This window comes from Myxocyprinus asiaticus, chromosome 40 (assembly GCF_019703515.2).
Source record: "Myxocyprinus asiaticus isolate MX2 ecotype Aquarium Trade chromosome 40, UBuf_Myxa_2, whole genome shotgun sequence".
NCBI lineage: Eukaryota > Metazoa > Chordata > Actinopteri > Cypriniformes > Catostomidae > Myxocyprinus > Myxocyprinus asiaticus.
In genome coordinates, this window is record NC_059383.1 from 24,442,712 (window position 1) to 24,464,179 (window position 21,468).

The 21,468-nt window shown below is 37.8% G+C and overlaps 1 protein-coding gene across 1 annotated transcript in view; it reads right to left on the reverse strand.

Moving 5' to 3' along the window:
* Positions 1-3,645: 3,645 nt before the first annotated feature.
* Positions 3,646-21,468, reverse strand: part of LOC127431245 (calpain-5-like) — a 43,277-nt gene continuing 25,454 nt past the window's right edge. The window contains exons 6-13 of the mRNA XM_051681596.1: positions 17,391-17,584; positions 11,976-12,053; positions 10,596-10,791; positions 10,362-10,484; positions 9,888-10,084; positions 9,499-9,620; positions 6,663-6,799; positions 3,646-3,988 (exon numbers count right to left, since the gene is read on the reverse strand). Of these exons, the coding sequence (XP_051537556.1) occupies positions 3,806-3,988; positions 6,663-6,799; positions 9,499-9,620; positions 9,888-10,084; positions 10,362-10,484; positions 10,596-10,791; positions 11,976-12,053; positions 17,391-17,584 (1,230 nt within the window). The 3' untranslated portion in view covers positions 3,646-3,805. The remainder of the gene's footprint in view (positions 3,989-6,662; positions 6,800-9,498; positions 9,621-9,887; positions 10,085-10,361; positions 10,485-10,595; positions 10,792-11,975; positions 12,054-17,390; positions 17,585-21,468) is intronic.

The following is a 21,468-nucleotide window of genomic DNA, read 5'->3' on the forward strand; positions in this document are numbered from 1 at the left end:
CTAATGAGCGAGAAAGGTTTGTTGTCTAATCTTGAATATAAATGGACTAAATTTAAGGCTATTTCTGTTTACTTGATCAGATTTAAGCAAATCTTTTGTCTGAAACGTTTCAATTGCATTCTCAGTGTTTAAAAAGCAAAAACTAGGAGGGTACATGGTTCATATGTGGAAAATGTTAATTGTTTGAATTTATACTTACTGTTTACTATTAATAAAACATCTATCTGCTTAAAATTAATTGCTGTCTATTTTGTAAATCAGTCATAGAGGTCAAATATAGAGATAATAAGTCAAATCCATTCACAGAAAAAAAAAAAAAGGGATAAATCCCCTGTTTACCCGTCATAATCTGGCCTGTGTAGGTACAAATGATGTAAATGAATGACTGGGCCATTGTTAGGGATTTCCAATTCAATCTGGTTGTATAAAACTGAAATCTAATTCAGCAATAGAAAAAGGATTATTCATTCTTGAAAAAATCATGTTGTCTCAGGCTCCGATGTGCTATAAATCTACTGGGCATGAAAATTTCTTGTTATCCAACACTATTAATCTGATTGGCACTGCATTGTAACACTCTGCTGTTTCTCTCTTTCTATCTATCTCTCCTCATCCAAATCTTTGGGCACTGTGTCAACAAACTCATTTGGATCAGTGGCTCAACTTTAGAAACATTACAAATTGTATAAACATCCTTTGTTATATAACCTAGAGAGATTCTTGAGCTACATCTTTTGACACAAATGATTACAAATTGCAAACAGGCTCTTGGTAACATTGGCAAGTGGCCTTTATAACAGTAACAATTTAACAGATTCATAGAAGAATGTAAAAACAGATAAAAAACTTAAGATAAAGTGACACATTCTAAAATTGCAATTTAAATTAAATTAAATTAAATTAAATTATTAAATGAATCAAAACCCAAACCAAACAAAAACAAAAACAAACCTCTTCAGTTCAGGCAACGATGAATAATTAAAAATGAACTGAACTGGGCAGAGATGATTTATGAATTAATAAATGTACAAATTTTCACCTCAATAACTGACATTCAAATAAACAAGTTAAAGAAAAAGACACATCAGAGGATGCAAAAACATACCCAACCATAATAAAAGACTAATGTGGACTTGTTTCTGTTCTCCAAAACTCCGAAATTGAAATCTTAGCATGAAGCAGAAACAGGACATTGTAGTGCACAAACTGTGTACAAAAGATTTTATAGCAGTCTCTGGTGGAACAGCACAATTAGCCATTGGAAAGGACACAATGCTGGTGAAGATAGTCACCACATGTCTGTAGTTAATGTTCATTGTCACCAAGAGAAGTCAAGAGAAAAAAGTTAATGGAATCGTGCAGCAGTTCTTACAGGTCTCAAACAATGGCACATGCTGTTTGGCAGGAGTCTGGCTAGAAAGTCATTAAGACACAGACAAATCCTTATTTTACAGTCTCATTTTCCTCAGAGCAAGAGTGAGGTATACCCAGAGATTAAGGGTCCAAAGGCCTGCCCTTCACCCCTTAAGCACCACTGGCACTGATAGAATTTTTTCTTTGAATTACACATGCAGAGCCTTTTAATGGACCTTAAAGAAAAAACAATAAAACAAAACCAAAATGAAAACTCACTATTATATACTCACCCTCATAACATTCCAAACCCATATGTCGTTATCTTTTCTTTTAAAGTATCTTCATGTAGGTTTTTGTTCCATACATGACAACAGCTGTCATACTCTGAAATACACAAAAAGGCACAATAAAAGTAGTCCATCTGAATCTTCTGAAGTCATGCAATTGCTTTGTATTAGGAACAGAATATTTAAATAATTATTCACTGATAATCTTCCCCTCCAGTGAGCTTTTAACTCAAGAACTGTTGTGACTGTGTGTTCCTTACACAAAGCTATTGTATGGTTTCAGAAGACTAGGAATATAGAGCACAAGTCGTATAGACTGCTTTTATTGTTGAGGTTTTTTTTTTTTTTCTTACATTTTGACAGACATGGTCACTATAAACTTTCATTATAAGGAAAATATCTGCATGAAGATTCTTAAAACTTCTTATTTGTGCTCTACAGGAAAAATAAATAAATAAATATGGGTTTAGTATAACATGATGGTGAGCAAAGCAAATAATGACAAATTTTCATTTCTGGGTGAACAACTCCTTTAAACACTGCTAGCAATTTTCCTTTGATGTACACATGCATAACCTCTAAATAGTCCTTAAGTTATGTTTGAGGACCAGAGGGTCACACACACAGTCTTAACTGCAGGAAAAAATGTAATTCTAATCAAACATGGTGTATGGTCTTTTTTTTTAATGCCCACATATCCTCAGGCAGTTGGTTCACCATGAAAATGGCATGGCAGAGGATGAGCCTTTGGTACCATGAGTCCGCTGATAATAGCAGAACTCTTCTTCGTGCTTCAGTAGGCTCTATTCCAGACACCTGTTGCTAGGCAACATGACACAGAGAATCCACAGATGTGCCTTCTGTGATCCGTCGGTCACTGCAATCTTTGTTTGTGGAGATTCAATGGAACTCAACTAAATCAGAGCTGATTGGGTCTTGCAAAAAGTCGAGGTCTTTGTAATCAGGTTGATCTCCATGTCGCTCTGCATCTTGAGGGAAGCTGTGTGAATGGGCACATGTTTTGATAGTGACTGAATATGTGAAGACCGAATGCGGAGGAGAAGAGTGATGGAAAAAGAGACGGATGGAAAAATGTATTTGTAACTAGATTTACCATGGCTGGTAATGCTGATTTTTTTAGATGATCTGGCAGGTAAGACTGTGGCTGATCATGTGACTTGGACTCCTAAAGGATCTAATTCTACTGCAAGATCACTTCAGCTGCTCATGCAAATACAATGCATAGCCCTTTATAAGAACATCAGACAATGATTGGGTGGTATAAAATGAATAGTTCAGCCAAAATGAAAATAATGTAATTATTCACTCACCCTCATGTGGTTCCAAAACTGACTTGCTTTGTTCTGTGGAACACAAAAGGAGAAATTTTGAAGAATGCACTGGTTGCCCTATTCCATGTAATTGCAATGAAAAGGAACTGGAGCTTTCAAGTTTCAAAAAGGATGTAAAATCACCATGAAGGTATGACTAAAGTGGTCCACATCACTTAAGCTCTATTTTAGTCTTCTGAAGCCATATGATGACTTTGGTAAGAAACAGCCTGAAATTTAAGTTGTTGTTCACTTATACTCTTCCACCCAGTGAGCTGTTAGCTCAAGAACCATTACTACTGGATGATTGCATTAGTGAGTTAAACTCAAGAACCAGATCAGTCTGATAGCAGACTATTTGTTTACAAATCGGACAGTGCTACTTCTTTTACGAACGCCCAAAAGATAACTAGGGCAGGAGTCAAGATTTTCAGTGAACAAAGACTTAAATTTCGGCCGCACACAAAGCTATCGTATGACTTCTGAAGACTTGAAAAATAGCACACAAGTCATATGTACTACTTTTATGATACTTTCTATGGTGCTTTTTTATCCATTTTGAAACTCTTCAGTCACTATTTATTGTAATTTCATGGAGAAGAGTGACCGGCACATAAATCCAACATTCTCCTTTTCTGTTCCACTGAAAAAATAACAGCATATGGGTTTGAAACAACATGAGGGTGAGTAAATAATGAAAGAATGTTAAATTCTCGATGAACTATTCCTTAAACAGTATATGGAAGACAGGAGAAGGCTGACAGAAGGCATTGTGTGTAATGTGAAGAGCAGATGAGGAATCCAGGCAGAGAGGGAACACTTAGTTAATGATCAAATGTTGGTTAAAGTGGTGCAGGTGATTACGCGCACGATCAGTGTGCCTGGAAGGCTGTTGTCTTGGTGACTGCCCTTGTCTTTAAGGTAAACTGTGTGCTGCTCTTGGCGGTCATTAGGGTCACTAAAGAGAGTCACCTGACCCAGGAAGGTGTCAACAATCACATTCTTATTGAAGATCTTAGTTCATCATGGAACAGTCAAAGGAAAGGGGTCAAGCAGAAGCAGCAGAAGAAAAAAAGAAATAAGGAAAGAGGAATAGGTCAGCATAAGCAGGAAATGGAAGGAGATCTTCAGCAGTTGGTGAAAAAGACTAAAAGATCCCATGAAAGTGCTTGATGAGCCAAGCATTAATATCCAAGATATACAGTATATGAGCAAAGTATTGAGTATTAACTTAATATCACAGCAATGATCCATGATTTGCTATATGCTAGCCGGTTGCAGGTAGTATTAGGGGGAGGGATCTGCTCACTCTAGAGCATTTGATTGGACAAAATACTCTGTAGTGCAAGATGAGTCATCAATATTTTTGGTCCAAGAGATGGGTAAAAATTTAAAATGTTGTGAATGTTGTGAATTTTGTCAATGTTTATGAGCAGCCTACATTCATGAAAATCCCATTCATGTTTTCCTTAGGCATAAGTATTTAAATGTTAACTGATAAACCTTTAAAGACAGACCTACCATGAGGTCTAAGGTTGTTAATCGATGGTATATGCTTCTGTTAATGCTATCAGTCTGTTATTTCAAATAATAGTGAATTTCCTGCACAGTGAATGTCAAAATCGAGTCTGTCTTCCTACACTCTAAAATTACTGCAAATCTGCATATCTCACTATTCTGCAATAACATTAAAATTGTTTCTATACTTATAATCAACAACTTTAAATAAATAGTTTTACATTTCTCCATAGTTTTTCATTTGATTAAGTAATTCGCAATGCTTTTGTGACTGTAGTTCATTCCCTCATTTAAGACGTTAAGTACACAGTCATGTATCTGTGGCTTTTTTGTCCAATTTTCAAATACACTGTGTGCTTTAAATCAAAGTCTGTAATGTTGTGATTCACCTCAGAACTGGTTGGTTTGGTTCATGGCTTAGAACTCTTTTATGAAGGATTTTATGAAATCCCCATGGAAGAAAATAATTAGAAAAAAACGTCCAAAACCAAGATGGCTGAAAAAGTGGGCAGGCTCTGTTGTGCTCTATTTACATTTCATGAGGTCTTTTAAGGAATATTCCGGATTCAATACAAGTTAAAGGTGCAGTATGTAAGATTCAGAAACCTTGTTATTAATGACACCTGTGGCCGTTAAGTAAACTGCAGCCAGCTACCTGTTGCTCATGCTCACGCTCGTGCACACACTCCATAGGGACGCGAGCGAAAGAGCATCGGCCAAAACAATGACGTAACGTACAAAGAGACAGAACGTGATCCACCGGCACCAGATGAGGTAGCATAATTAAAGTTACACAGTTATGATTGTTTTACTACAAACTTTGAGACTAAACTAAAACTACTTATCAGCTAACATAGCATACTGATACACACATACAGCTACATACTACCGAATTATACCAGACAGTTTACTGTTGCACTGCACTGTTATGTTGCACTATTGTATGTTTTGTATGTCATATGTTGTACTACGATCAAGAAACCAGTGTATTTGCTTAAATTTATCCTGTATACCTAACTTTTAATATAAAGAGAAGATCGTTGAAATTATTTGAAAGTTATGAAGCAAGATAGCTTGCAATTCGTCAGCAGGCAAGATCAAGTTAGCTAAAATTACACAGACCAATCCTTATGGCACTATATTTCACATGCTTTGCATTTATGTAAGCTTACGTGTCTATTAAGAAGAATGCCAATTCAGGGTCGTTTTTTGATCCCCAAAAACGAACGAAGGTCCATCCAGGATTCAAATGCCTTGCCGATGTTCACTCTAGTTTTCGCTCGATCAAGATCACGTTCCCGCTTAGCCAGACGGGTTTCAGTAGAAGGCTCTCGGAAGTGCGCATAAATGTCACATCCTTTGGGTTTTCCTGGCAAATCCGACCTGCTCCCTTCGCATGAAAATCAGTCTACAGGCTTTAAAAGGCAACCAAGGAAGTCCAGGAAGGGCTAATTTTTTAAGCTGCGTTACAAGCTGTTCACACATTGGCAAAAAAAAGGTGAACATTACATGAAAATTGTTACATACTGCACCTTTAAGCCTAATCGACGGCATTTGTGGCGTAATATTGAATACCACAAAAATGTATTTTGACTTTTCCCTCCTTTTCTTTAAAAAAAAAAGCAAAAATTGAGGTTACAGTGAGGCACTTATGGGGCCAATCCGTAAACGTTAAAATACTCACTGTTTCAAAAGTATAGCCACAAAACGTAAACAATATGTGTTAACATAATATTAGAGTGGTAAAATAACTTACTAACCTTTTCTGTGTAAAGTTATATCCACTTTTACAACTTCATTGCCATGACAATGTAATGTCAACAAACCCCAAAACCATACAATTACTGTAAAAATGAAGATTTAAACAACTTTACAGCTCAAATAATACATGAACTTTAATAGAAGAATTAATATAAGTGCCTTTATAAAATTATAAACTTCACATTTCTACTTTTAAACCCTCCAAAAATTGTCCCCATTCATTTCCATTGTAAGTGCCTCACTGTAACATCAATTTTTACTTTTTTTAAAGAAAAGGTGGGACGAGTCGAAATAAATTTTTGTGGTATTCAGTATTATACCACAAATGCTGTCGATTGAGCTTAACTTGTACTGAACCCAGAATATTCCTTTAAAGAGAAAGAGACATAATTACATACTTTCAACTCACCTCGATGTGAATGCCTTCCTTTGGCTTTTTGCGGTAGAATATTCCCTTAATGTCAAAGTTAGGGCAGCGTGTGTCTTTGTGCACGGGAGAGCGAACCTTCTCCCCTTCACAGGTAATGATCACATAAGGGTCAGAGGCTAAAGGAAAAAAAAAACCACCTGTCAGCAACACACTTTATTTAGCATGATACTAAGTGACCTGATTCTGCTGGTTCTACCACTGACAACGTAAACATTTCAATGCACATGCATTGGACACAGTCCAAAATGGAGATCAACAAAACACACAGGCACAACAGGTTTTGATTAGAGACTGTACGATTGCGTCATTAATGTGAGTACCACTGTAGGTCCCAACGACATCTGTTTACCACAATAGTTAGGTAACGACTCAGGAGAAGACAGTTGTGTTATTGCAATATTTGTCCCTTAGAATTTACCCTCAAAACTTTTCACGCTCAGAACTTGGGTTTGTCTGCCACAGATGCATTGCAAGAGGTGCAAAAATGTGAGCTGCTCTCCAAAGGCAATTTATGGTGTAAAATTTTATTCATTTCACCTCCACTATTCAGTGTTTCAGCCAAACAAATAAATAAATAGCAGACAGGTTATAGTGGAACATAAAACAACTGAAACATTTCAGAACTAGGACTAATCTTTAAGATTCTCTATGCTTACATTTTTATGAGTGGAGGGAAATACAGGTGCATCTCAATAAATTAGAATGTCATGGAAAAGTTCATTTATTTCAGTAATCAACTCAAATTGTGAAACTCGTGCATTAAAAAAATTCAGTGCACACAGACTGAAGTAGTTTAAGTCTTTGGTTCTTTTAATTGTGATGATTTTGGCTCACATTTAACAAAAACCCACCAATTCACTATCTCAAAAAATTAGAATATGGTGACATGCCAATCAGCTAATCAACTCAAAACACCTGCAAAGGTTTCCTGAGCCTTCAAAATGGTCTCTCAGTTTGGTTCACTAGGCTACACAATCATGGGGAAGACTGCTGATCTGACAGTTGTCCAGAAGACAATCATTGACACCCTTCACAAGGAGGGTAAGCCACAAACATTCATTGCCAAAGAAGCTGGCTGTTCACAGAGTGCTGTATCCAAGCATGTTAACAGAAAGTTGAGTGGAAGGAAAAAGTGTGGAAGAAAAAGATGCACAACCAACCGAGAGAACCGCAGCCTTATGATTGACAAGCAAATCGATTCAAGAATTTGGGTGAACTTCACAAGGAATGGACTGAGGCTGGGGTCAAGGCATCAAGAGCCACCACACACAGACATGTCAAGGAATTTGGCTACAGTTGTCGTATTCCTCTTGTTAAGCCACTCCTGAACCACAGACAACGTCAGAGACGTCTTACCTGGGCTAAGGAGAAGAAGAACTGGACTGTTGCCCAGTGGTCCAAAGTCCTCTTTTCAGATGAGAGCAAGTTTTGTATTTCATTTGGAAACCAAGGTCCTAGAGTCTGGAGGAAGGGTGGAGAAGCTCATAGCCCAAGTTGCTTGAAGTCCAGTGTTAAGTTTCCACAGTCTGTGATGATTTGGGGTGCAATGTCATCTGCTGGTGTTGGTCCATTGTGTTTTTTGAAAACCACAGTCACTGCACACGTTTACCAAGAACTTTTGGAGCACTTCAGGCTTCCTTCTGCTGACCAGCTTTTTAAAGATGCTGATTTCATTTTCCAGCAGGATTTGGCACCTGCCCACACTGCCAAAAGCACCAAAAGTTGGTTAAATGACCATGGTGTTGGTGTGCTTGACTGGCCAGTAAACTCACCAGACCTGAACCCCATAGAGAATCTATGGGGTATTGTCAAGAGGAAAATGAGAAACAAGAGACCAAAAAATGCAGATGAGCTGAAGGCCACTGTCAAAGAAACCTGGGCTTCCATACCACCTCAGCAGTGCCACAAACTGATCACCTCCGTACCACGCCGAATTGAGGCAGTAATTAAAGCAAAAGGAGCCCCTACCAAGTATTGAGTACATACACAGTAAATGAACATACTTTCCAGAAGGCCAACAATTCACTAAAAATGTTTTTTTTATTGGTCTTATGATGTATTCTAATTTTTTGAGATAGTGAATTGGTGGGTTTTTGTTAAATGTGAGCCAAAATCATCACAATTAAAAGAACCAAAGACTTAAACTACTTCAGTCTGTGTGCATTGAATTTATTTAATACACGAGTTTCACAATTTGAGTTGAATTACTGAAATAAATGAACTTTTCCACGACATTCTAATTTATTGAGATGCACCTGTACATGCTAGTGGCTGCTAGAGTCAGTACCTCATGTGTAGAAGTCAGACTGTGTTTTGTGACGGATCAAGCAATGCAGGTCTGTGAGTGGTCAAAAGAGGTTCCTATTTACTAATCAAGCAGTATAAGAGTCTACAGTGTACATGGCTGCAGATAGTAAAGCACTGGTTACAGGATCCATGGGAAGATATCAACTGTGCTAGATATCAAAAAGATATCAAAAAGTTGTTCTTAATATAATCACAGCCAAAACATGCAGTGGCCCCAGTAAATATTTGGACACTTAACCACACATAAAATTTAAGAATGTCTTTGCATTAGATAAGAAAATGTCAAACCATATGGCATTTATTTTAAAGAAATATAACACAATTTTCAAGCAAAATATATCACAAAAAGAAATTTGTGTCCAAAAGTATCCAAATATTTTTTGGGCCACTGTAGAGAATCCAGAAACAGGAAGAATGTTAAAAAATCCAAAATAAAATTTTATCATGGAACTCTGAATATAAACTCTACTATATTCATCTGTTACTCATAAAGCAATAGTAGGCATACCTCCATTGGAGTCTTGGCCCTGCAGGCCATCGGCACTTAACACATGCACTTGTGTGACCAGCTGAGGGTAACCACACATACCGGTCCAGCATGTCTGTGGAGGCTCGTCAAGAGTTAATTCTCTGAGGAAATATAAGAAAGGAAGACATCAGCCCTCCTGGCCAGGTACATGTCCCATAGCCACATAACAGCGGTGAAAGTGCACTTTTTCATCAAAATTATAGATGGAAATACCCAAGAACGTGAACATGCGAGACTACAGAGAACTGGTAGCACACAGTGGAGCTGTACTATTTGTGTGGTGGTGGTGGATGGTCGGGGTTAATAAAATAATGCAGTGCAGGTTCTTAGATTTATTTCAGAGATTTCTTATCTGAAAGCTACTTTACTTGCAGTCTGAAGGCACATCAGTGAAGACTCGGAGCAGGAACTCTCCTTGTTGACAGGTGTCAAAGGTTGTGGGGATTATGACGTAACGCCCCTCCTTTAGCTCTTTCCTTAGAAAGACGCAGCGTGAGTTGATGTAGATTGATCCTGCGACCTTCTGCTGTGCAGAGTGCATTCTGTATTTTCTATTCAACTCCACCTGGTGGTAGAGAAGAGGCTTGATCAAGACATGGAATTTAACAAATAGAATACAAAATTTGTCATCAATACTAAAGGGCCATGAAAAGTATTTATAATTATTTACAATTGAATTTTAATTTATTCTCTAAATGTATAATATATTTTAAATGCACAGTTTAAACTTGAGCTGACCTCAATCATTTCACTGCCTATGCACTGAATGTACAGGTTATGACAAACCAAATACTTTGAATCAGAAGGACATGTATTAGCAATGAGTGAATGTGGTTCTGTACCCTATGGATGTCAAATCCAATGGCCAGGTTCTCGCCTTTGCCTTCTTTGGGAGTGGCTCTGCGCTCCTTTTGTTGCAGGCAGATTAGCACCTCGTCTTCCACCTTTCTCACATCAAAAACATACTGCAGAGAGAAAAACATGCACAAACAAAATAACCCAGTCTCACGTAAATCCAACACCAGAGCTTCATTTTAGCATACAGTACACACACAGGCACACACAGGCACACTAACCTGTGGGTTTTGCAAAAATGTGGCTTTATGGTTAATGCAACCTCCGGAGCGATTGCGGAGTGGGTCGTCTCGATGGATCCAGGAGCCCCTCATCACCTCCTCCTCCCAGGTCTTATGAATGCTCAAGTAGGATGTGTTTATCAGTCGACACAGAATCAGGTCGGTGAAGTAGTGACAGAAATCCTCAAAGTTCATCCTGGTTATGGAGTTTAAAGCCAATGGGGAAACACAATTTGGTGATAAATGGAGAAATTAAGTATTTATCAGATACAGTAGGGTAGGGTTTCACGAATGGGGGGAACTCCAGGGGGTTTGTGAGAGAGTGAAGATTGCGATATAAAATATTTCCATAATTTACTTACTTTTTGAAAAACACGGATGAATAATTTAAAATGTTGTCATTTGACAAGTAAGAAACAAGACAGAACACAACTTAAACCATGCGTGTCAATTTTCCTTTTGAAGCATTGTCTATGCAGCTTCACTCTCTCTCTCTCTCCCTGAACGCACAGAGTATGTGTGTGTGAGAGACAGTCAACAAATGCACGCTCTGGAGAAAACAGCACTTTTTAATGCAAAAGTAAATTACATGCTACTCCCCATACAAAGTTATGACATAACATACAGTAATTACTTTCATTATTAGCAACGCAATCATATTTTAAAAGTAACCTTAGAGTCATTAACCTGACATTGTTTGCCCTGTAGTCCTGAAAAGTCCTGAAGTCCTGTAGTCCTTAGGCGGCCAGCTACTATTTCCTTGAACGGCTGCCGAAACTCTTAAAATATAATGTATAATTTCCAAAAAATATAAATATAATGCTTCATTTCCTAAAAATATTTCCAGATGTAAGGAGGACATGACCCCCACCCCAAGTTATAATGGTTGCTACAGCCCTAGCTTTGTTACTTCAATAAAAAGTCATTTTGAATGACTGAAAATGTAAATATTGGCTATATCATATCAAGATATCAAATGTACACACAAAAATAAGAATGACATATGTTTATACAATTATCAGGGAAATTAAAATAGAAATGATAGGCCATTTTACAAGTTTTTCATTGTAAATTTTATTACTTTGACGAATAATGATTATATATAGTGCAATCTCTGATTGGTATATAAATGCCAATAATGAATAACATAAAATAACATGTATAAATATTATAAGAAAAGAACAATACATATAATAAAGGTTCATTAAAATATAAGTGAAAAAAGTACAATTATTTAAATTTTCAAAGGTTAACATTACTTAAAAAGTCAAGGGTACTTCAAGAAAATCATTCAGGTCAAATGGCCTCAGCTGACAAAGTTTGAGAACCCCTGCAATAGGGTGATCTAGACCGAGAAGGTAAGAGTAGAGTGACACTCACCAAAACTCCCCGTCATCCTGAACAGTGACGCCCAGCTTTTCTCTCTCACTCTTGCTCACCTTCTTCCATTCCTGTGAGCTACAACAAGGACCAGTCATTACTCGGTGAGAGATAAACACCCACCCACCAGCACAGCAGTCTATGTCCATAACCATCAAGTCAGAAAATTGAAGACCCCATGAAATAACTCAAAAGCGCAGTTTTATGCCCTGTGTTGATTTACTCTTGAAACAGGAAGTGATGATGGTACATATCGAAGTTTTCATCCCGTTTTAGCTAAATAGCCAATAGGCTTTGACATAGCCATGAAACATGTTTTGCTATTTTCTGTCCAGGTGCAGGGGAAGGGACATTCTCATTCTAGAGAACATTTGATTGGACAAAGATCTTGTGCAACATGAGTCATGAATATTTTGGTCCATTTCTCTGGAAGAGAAAGACTGTGAATTTCAAATGCACATATCTGCTATAAAAAGAAATGTTGTCAATGTTTAGTACATTAGCATATAGATGTCTCCAAACACTCTTAGGCTTTGTTCACACTGCAGGAAAAATCAGATTTTTTTTCCCAAATCAGATTTTTAGACTGACAGTTCAAACTGCAGGTTATACACATACAGATCAGATTTTTTTCTGTTCAGACTGCAATCTCTTTTGCTAGCACATCCACATTAGTTGTCATAGTAATGATGCAAACTTGCCTATATACACCATGAGTGAGTTTAGCAATGGATTTTTTCATGAGGGCAGTTTCCAAATATTAGCACATTCTTCACAGAAAATGGCTTAAAAACAGGAGAGGTGGCATATGCAATGATTATTGCTGCTAAGGTTTACAACTGTCCTGTTTTTGCCAGTATTTTATCCTATACGGGATGCCTATTGTCCTGCATAGCGGGTAGTAAAACGTCACGTTTTGAAGGCTTTGTGTCCCGTACTGAAGCATTAAAAGGTCAGCATTACTCTTGAAGGGGACTCCCGTCCTGTATTGAAGTCCTCAAAATGCTCACGCGTCCCGTGTTTGTGTGAAACTTTAAACCTTATCGCATTGTGGTGACTTGTAGCCGGTCTGTGCTACTGTACCTTATTACACGGCTCTCTGGAATACTCAATTCTGATTGGTCAATGGCGCCAACCAGTGGTCAGATATTACTCTGTAACAACCACAAATCTGGGGATTAATACACATCAGACCGTTCATCTGGGTTTTGCTAGCCATCTCTCTTGCTTCTTGGCTCACTGTGCGATCTCTACAAGTAAGCTAATCAAATAATTTCAACTCAAATCAATGTTTCATGTGCAATTATTTATCTATTTGGGAAGTAGTCTTGTAATAGGCTGAATAATGAGGAGTCAGACGTTTTACAAAGTAAACATCAACAGAACTCTGACGCAAACCAGAGGTTGATTCCAGCTGTTCAGCGATTTCTTTCTTCTCAAATTACATAATTTAAATGCAAATCAATATTTTATATCCATGTATTTATTTATTTGGTTAGAAGCTGTGTAATAAGTGGGTTAATGCACAGTCTGCTGGTTGTTATTGCACAATTAACCCCTTTAGGGTGATACAAGTCCTGATCACCCTGTCGGGGTTTATTGACTGTACATTATCTCTAACTAGCGCATCTCTTTGGGTGAGTAAAGCCATATCTGTATTATTTTAAAAGATGTTTTCACTGCTTTGTCAGCCCTATAACATATACTTGACATAATGGGTGCGTTCCATTCAGAAGAGATTAGCCCTATTCTCCTCATAGACTTTAACTTCCACTGTCAGAAGGCTGAAAGATGTAAAAAAAATAAATAAATTCTAAACTCAGATTTTTATATTTTTATTTAAAATGATCTTGTAACGATCCTACAGTTGGCCTTCATTATTGTTTTCCCTTAAAATTGCACTGTGAAGGCATCATTTATGCCATTTGGAATGTAGAATATGTCTTTTCGACACAACACCTGACACCTGTCATGCACAACTAATGACGAAAAAACACATAAAAATCCGATCTGACCATTCAGACTGAGACGCTTTAACAAAAATCAGTCTTTAATCAGATTCCAAACCACCTACAAGTGTGGTTTGGATCAGTCTTGTAAAAATCTGATTTTTTTTTTTTTTGTCCTGTTCAGACTACAAAAACCTAAATGTATTTGAGCCAAAAAATTTCAGATCTTTTTCTGCCTGTGTAAACATAGCCTTAGTACCTTCAAATGTACTAAAACCAACAAAACTCTAATTATGATTCAATGGGGTCCTTAAGAGATTTTCTAGAATTTCATGAAAGAAATAAAGCACGTCACCAATTATGACTACTTCTAATCAAACCCTGAATAAAAAATTCACTAAGCAGAAATATGAAGAAAGATTAATTTCACCTCAATAAGATCCTTCTAGCAGGCCAGTAAATAATTCAGAGGCCAATATAATCCTGCTTTAACTGTTAAGGTATTTGAACAAAGAATGTGGAGAGAGTAAGGAGAAGATTTCCCACTCTTAATTATATAGCTCCATTTTAATATTCCACTCTTCCCTCAAGTGGTGTATATTTAGAGTAGGAGTCATCAAACAAGAGCACAGTTATTTAAATGAGAGGAGGTGGAGTTCTAAACACCCCCAGACCTCTCCGTTTCAATCACAGCAGCTCCCTGTTTTATACCATCAGCCTGCCTGGCTTGATATCTCAATTTCACAGCAGCCGGCGATAAGAATAGACATTTCCGCTATGTGTTATTTATACTGAAATCATCTCAAGAGGCGGAGACAGAAATGGCTTTCTCTAGTCTCTGAGGATATGTAGCACTACTTTGAAGGTAGTGTAGAGAAAGCATATCATTTCATGAGTGTGACTACTGCCTGCACTCCTTTTTTTCTGTAGAGATAATATAGAATTTAGTGTTGGGAGGATGACTAAGAAGTATCTTATTACAATGCCACATCACGTTGGAGCTGTAGCCTAGTGGTTACGGCAAGTGCTCTGGTACACTGAGCAGTGGCACTCAAATGAGAATTGTAAGTTTGAGTCTGGCTTGCAACATTCTGTCCCTTCTGTTCTCCTCATCGTTTACTGTCCTCTCTGACCTATCAATAAAGTGGCAAAAGTCCAAAAATGTCACAGTTTCCACTTAACACTATCAGCCACATGAGTGGAAGACTGTACTCAAAACAGTTTTCTATTAAAAGTGTTTTATTCTACATGATGCAGGTCACCCCCCTTCAATGTGTTTCACCATGTTGAAATCACATAACCCGTGGTGTTTCACTAAACGTTGAAGAAGAGAATCCTCCCATTCTTTGGCTGCCGCCTGTGTAGATACTCTTGGTTATGCTTAGAACATTGTTGTTTGTGATGCGAAGAGCGAAAATAATCACAATGAGCTTTATTGCCAAGAATGCTTCACACACAAGGAATTTGTCATGGTAACAGAACACAATGAAACATACTTATTTATCGTGCTTTAGCAGCGGAGACGGGAGATCCAGTAGCTGTTCTGCCGAAGATGCAAAAAAAAAAAATTTTGAAGCAACTTGCTTCAAGCAAGAAGACAGAATGTCTTCATTCGTTTAGTGCAAAGTAGCTTGGTACAGCGATAGTTGTGGATTTTGTGTAAACCATGAAGTTGGTTGCTTGGAAATAAAAGGAGTTCTTCAAATACAGTATTCAAGGACATGCTAAATTTGATCATCAAGAACAATTCTAATCTTTCCTTTACCATAACATTTTGTATCGCTAGATAATTGAGGTTTAGTTTATGCTAAGCTGTTCTCTAATAAAGTTAATAACTGTCTTTAGAAATAACGTGAAATGTAGACAGTCTCCAAAGATTATTGGGACAATAATAATCTGTCCTTAACTGTAGAAGTCTGTTCACTTGATTTCTGACATTTGTTTTTAGGCAAAGCAATTATATTATAGTAGTAATAAATAACTTTAGAAATGACCTCAAACTCCGACATTTTCCAGATGCAAATGATATTCCAAAGCTGATGGGGGCAGCAGAGACGATCATGCTGATCCATGTCGAAAGATGGCAGTCAACGTCTAACTAGATAGCGTCTAACATCACTGTAACATCGGTACTTAAAGTACACGAAGAAGAGCAATGCTAACGCTAGCTAGAGAACTACTGAATGCCCCTGTAATGCAAATAAAACAAAGTGTGGAACATAAACAAAGATATTTTGATAGTAACTCTATAAACTCTATAAACTCTATAAACACTATAAACACTATAGTGTTTATTGTAGACTATCCATACAAAGTAAGTCAAAGGGGTTCAAAACTTTCAAGCTCCAAAAAGGACACAAAGGCACTATTAAAGTAGTCTATGTCCTCTGAACATGCATCAAGCACGAGGAAGTGTATCATTTTGTGGTTATTATTTTTAATAAATTTGTGATTACAGTAGTTCAACTATGGTTACTGTAGTAAAACTATGATTAACCCTTATGAAAATTAACCATGGTTTTACTATAGTAACCACTGTTTAACCAAGGAATTTGTAGTAAAACCATAGTAACCACAACATTAACCATGGTTACTACAATATTACTATAATAAAACCATGGTTATTTTATGGATACTACAGTATTACTGTAGTAAAACCATAGTTAACTGTAACCAAACCATGGTTTCCAACAAAAAACATATTAGAGTCATGGTTACTGCTAAATTACTGTAGTAAAACCATGGTTTCCACAAAAAAAAAAAAAACAGCAAACATGGTTACCACAGTCTACAACATTACTATAGTAAAACCATGGTTGATTTATTGCGAGGGAACACAAAATGTTTTGCCAGGGAACAGGAGCTATTGCAAGGGAACACAAAACCTATGGTGAGGGCACACAAAACTTATTGCGAGTGAACGCAAAATGTATTGCTATGGCACGCAAAACTTATTGTGAGGGCACAAAAAACTTTTGCAAGGGAACACAACACTTTTTGCAAGGGCATGCAAAACTTATTGCAAGGGAACGTAAAATTAATTGCAAGGACACACTAAACTGTTTTAGCAATAAAATCCCTCCCTGTCCTCTAAGGGGCTTCATATTCCAGAGACCTTTACCCACTGGAAAATTTTTCGAAAGACGCATTTTCACTATTGCTTCATCTAAACGGTCAACAATAGGTAAACGACAGTACAATCCATTGAACACTCTGTATTGCAATGTAAAAGCAAAATGCAGTACCTACACATTTTGCAAATCAAGTAATTTTAAAGACATTTCTCTCTTTCTCAGTGATGCCGTAGTTGCTGTGTTTAGCCTTTGTAGGACAGTGTAGACACATATTCCTCACAGCCTCGTTGTCATCCAAGTAAAATTAAATAAGGCATCTAACCTGACTAAGGTCCATATGACAGACGCTCTAGATGATCTAAGACCTCGAAACCAGGACGGGGCAGACTCACCTGTCACTCCAGGGTCCACTCCACTCTTTCTCCCCCCAGGGATTCCTCATACGGATCATGTGTAGCTTCTCTGATTTGAAGTATGCTAACAGGCCGTGTCCAAGGCGGACCTTACGAACATCGGTCACTGCGTAGGCGTGGCCTTTCACTAATCCACAGTCTAGCCTAGTCTCCATGTCCTCCACTGTAGTAGCCTGGTCAACAATAGTTCAACTTTACTTAGTTGCAGCTGAACACCAATTTGAGAAACCATCTAAAAGCATAATGAAGCATCAATTCCCCTGATTGGAATGCAAATAAATTAGCTGATTTTAAAAGTGAAGTTTGTAACTTTTTTGATGTCAAAATACATACAGATATCCCAATTTATTGTTCATAGATAACTATAAGTAAGCCATTCGTGGGTTTACCTCATCCAAAAGTGTAAACACTGAGCCTCCCAGGCACTATCAGGACATTGATGTTTATATTTTGAGTGGCCCACACAACTTCACCCATCCCTTTATATCTAAACCTATAGTGTGAGTTAAGGGTGTGGTTAATTGTAGGAAACTGTTCAACTGGGAGAATATGAACGTCCATGGCAGACGTGTTACAGAGGAAACAAAAGTTAGCTTCGCCAAAATTCGAAAGACGCTAGAAGACAAAGAGACAGAGAATGGTGTAAAACTAGAGTGAACATTTACAAGATGGAGGACTGAGGGATTTTTTTGGGGGTTCAATTCTAGCCATGTTGCTTCTTGACACACTCTGGTATTGTCACACACGTTAGCTCATTACTGTTGAACTTCAGATAAATTCGTAAGATACTCAGAATATGTATCGTTACGCTTACTAGTTACCAAAAACTATCCTACCTCTTGTGCTAGATCCCCAGCACACCAGCTGTCGTTCAGTCCGGCGATGTTATTGGATGAACCGATTCCTCTGCAACGCTTTCTGTCCAGTGTGTTTATGCTATAGTGGTCTTGTTTATTACGACCTTCAACGTTTATCACCTTTTATTTAGTATGGCCTATTTGTTCACATGGAATCAGAGAGTGTGAAAGGGCGTGATGAGTCTGAGGGGTGTTGACAAAGGTTGTTTGAAAACATATTTTATTTTTGTAATTTTGTTTGGTGCCACTAGTAGCGCAGAAATTACACACTTCACCTTTAAATGATTGATTTTGAAAAACATGGCACACTATTTCATGGTACAGTAAAATATGGAGATGATGGAATGAGACAAACCATGCCCATTTGTCACACTCCAATAAGCTTTGTAAATAAGGCTTTGACAATATGCACAGGCTTATAAACTCTATGTGACATGAATAAATCTGTTCTGCTGTTAAAATATATGTTCAAAAGATGTTCATTATTGCACAATGGAGTTCTCTAAGTTTTCAAAGCCAATTTATTTGAAATTCCATTGAAGCCATATAACCTCTCAGCTTTGAATATATTCAAAAATGTTTTTTTCTCTGTGCATGAAAGCACCCATAGTCCATTGATAAGCAAGTCACATATTGAAAGAATCCTCAGAGTCTGGGAAAATAAGCTTTTATGAAAGATGAATAAACAAAGGCAGAGAAAAAAATGATGGATGGACGGACGGACGGACAGATGAGTGTCTGAACACAAATCTTGATAGATGTGAGACCCAGGATAATCAATAATATGTACAATATACAGTATTTTCTGTGAGTTTTGGAGACATCAGGAGCTTAGTTTCTCTATTAATATATTTATAAAAAATGTATAAAAAAAGGAATATATTGCACAGTAAACAGACACCCAGTTTGGGGGGCTTTATAGTTATGATTATGAATAAAGTGATTGGAATTATTAAATGTGGATTTTGGCATACAGAATTTGAAAATCTAAATTACTTAAGATTAATCTGAATTCATTTTTTAAACTTTTTGAAGGTAGCAAACTTGAGGTCAGCGCACATCCAGTTCATGTCTTTCAGGCCCACCCTGGCCCTCCTATATAGCTGGGCCTGTTACCCAGGATTATCCCAGGATTATGATATAGAACAGAAAAATTAATATAGATAATGTCAGATTTGTGCAAACTGTTTAATTTTGTATTGTATCGAGGAGAGTCATGTGGCATCATGCGGGGGTCAGACGTGTGAACGGAAAGCTCTGCCCACTTTGCTAGTTTTTAATTATTTTTGTGTCATAAACCGGTGAGATTTGATACACCCTGCTACACAACTGTTCTAAGAAGTCAACATGTCAATGAATTCAAAATCCTCGGGCTCTGGAGATATTAAAAGACACTTACGTGCTCAAGATGATACCCCAGACAGGGCCGCAGACCATGGACTCGGTTTGGACGGTGCGGCGGGAGAAATTCAACATCAGCTGTCCAGCATGTCTGTAATGCTGGTGAAGGTCGTGGCGGACTTGGAGGATCTTGCGGTAATACGTTGATCAGTCACTTCCATGAAGGCTAAATTCTCTGAGTTGGTTACGAATCGGGGATGTCGAGAAACAGATAGATTATCTGGAGTCATCGGAGAGGGAATTAGCTGCTAAACCTCTAGCGACCAAAGTAGATTTGGAACGCGTTTAGGAAAAGCTGGAAGACCTTGAAAATTATAATTGGCAAAACAACGTCCGAATTGTTGGAATTCCTGAGCATGAGGAAGGCCGAGATATGGTGAAATTCCTAGACGAGCTCTTCCCTAATCTGCTCGACATAACAGGCTATAAGCTGGAAATTGAACAAGCTCACAGAGTCTCGGCTCAGAGATCTACTGAGAGAGACAGGCCCCGATCAATTCTGGCCAAATTTCTGAGATCATCCGATAAAGATCTTGTGATTCGCGAGGCGAGGAGTAAAGGAAGCCTTTCTTGGAAGAACCACAACAGAAGAATTTGACAAGAGAGAAATGTGATCGATTCAAGGAATGCAAGAAACTCTTACATAAATGGAAGATCGCTTTTGCACTGATGTTTCCGGCTAAATTGAGAATAGATACTAAGAATGCCCGCAAAATATTTACTTGCCCACAACAAGCGATGTCTTTCATAAATTCAATGGACTGAGGCAGTCATGGTGTGTTTCTCACGTTGCTCCCAAGTGAGCTTGACTCATTGAATATTCACTTGACCGTCCGAGGAAACAGGGCACCTGTTTTGTGCTGGTTCCGCCTAGTGGCTGGAGTCTGTTTTGTGGAATAACACTCCTTTGGGACAGTTGTGGATGAATCTGCACGTGCCTTGTGTTTATGCCTCCTATTGGCTGGAGTTTGTTTTGTGGAGTATTTTTTGCAGGACACTGGAAGGATTAGGTCATCTGCTGCACTCATGAACAGCCAGCTCACTGAACATTCGTTTGACTGTCCGAGGAAACTGAATGGTCCTTTTATTTATTTATTTTTTTTTTTTGTGCTGGTTCCGCTAGCGGCTGGAGCTTGTTTTGTGGAGGAACACACCTTCGGGACGGTTTTGTGAATTAATCTGCACGTTCTTTGTGTTTATTCTGCCTATTGGCTGGAGTTTGTTTTATAGATTATATTCTGTTATGTAATTCTGTCTCACAAAATTTGTATTGAAACACCGGACTTGAGCAATCCGACGGCAAAGTTGTCGCGGGGACTCTCGTAGGCATACATGGACTATTTGTGTTTAGAGGGATAGACACTGGTTGGCACTGTTGTGCGCGGTATTAATGCGCACGTTTTTCTTTTTTCTGTTTGTTTGGTTCGGGGGGAAGTTTGGGGTTCGACTGTTGCACTAATGTTGAAATGTGGTCTTTATAAGCTTGTTTTTGACACACAATATATGTTTTCTAATGTGTCAAAATGTCAGACATTAATATGAGTGGATTGTCTCTCTCCATGTGGAATGTGAATGGGTTGGGGCACTCCATAAAAAGAAGGAAGGTTATTTCTTTTCTTAAACGTAAGAAATATGATATAGTGTTTCTTCAAGAAACACATCTTTCCCCGCAGGAAGCTGAAAATTTTGGGAAGATATGGGGTGGGCATGTTTTCTTTAGTGCTGGCTCAAATAAGAGCAGGGGAGTCATTACACTGATAAGTAAACATTTACAATTAAAATGTCTCAAACAGATTAAA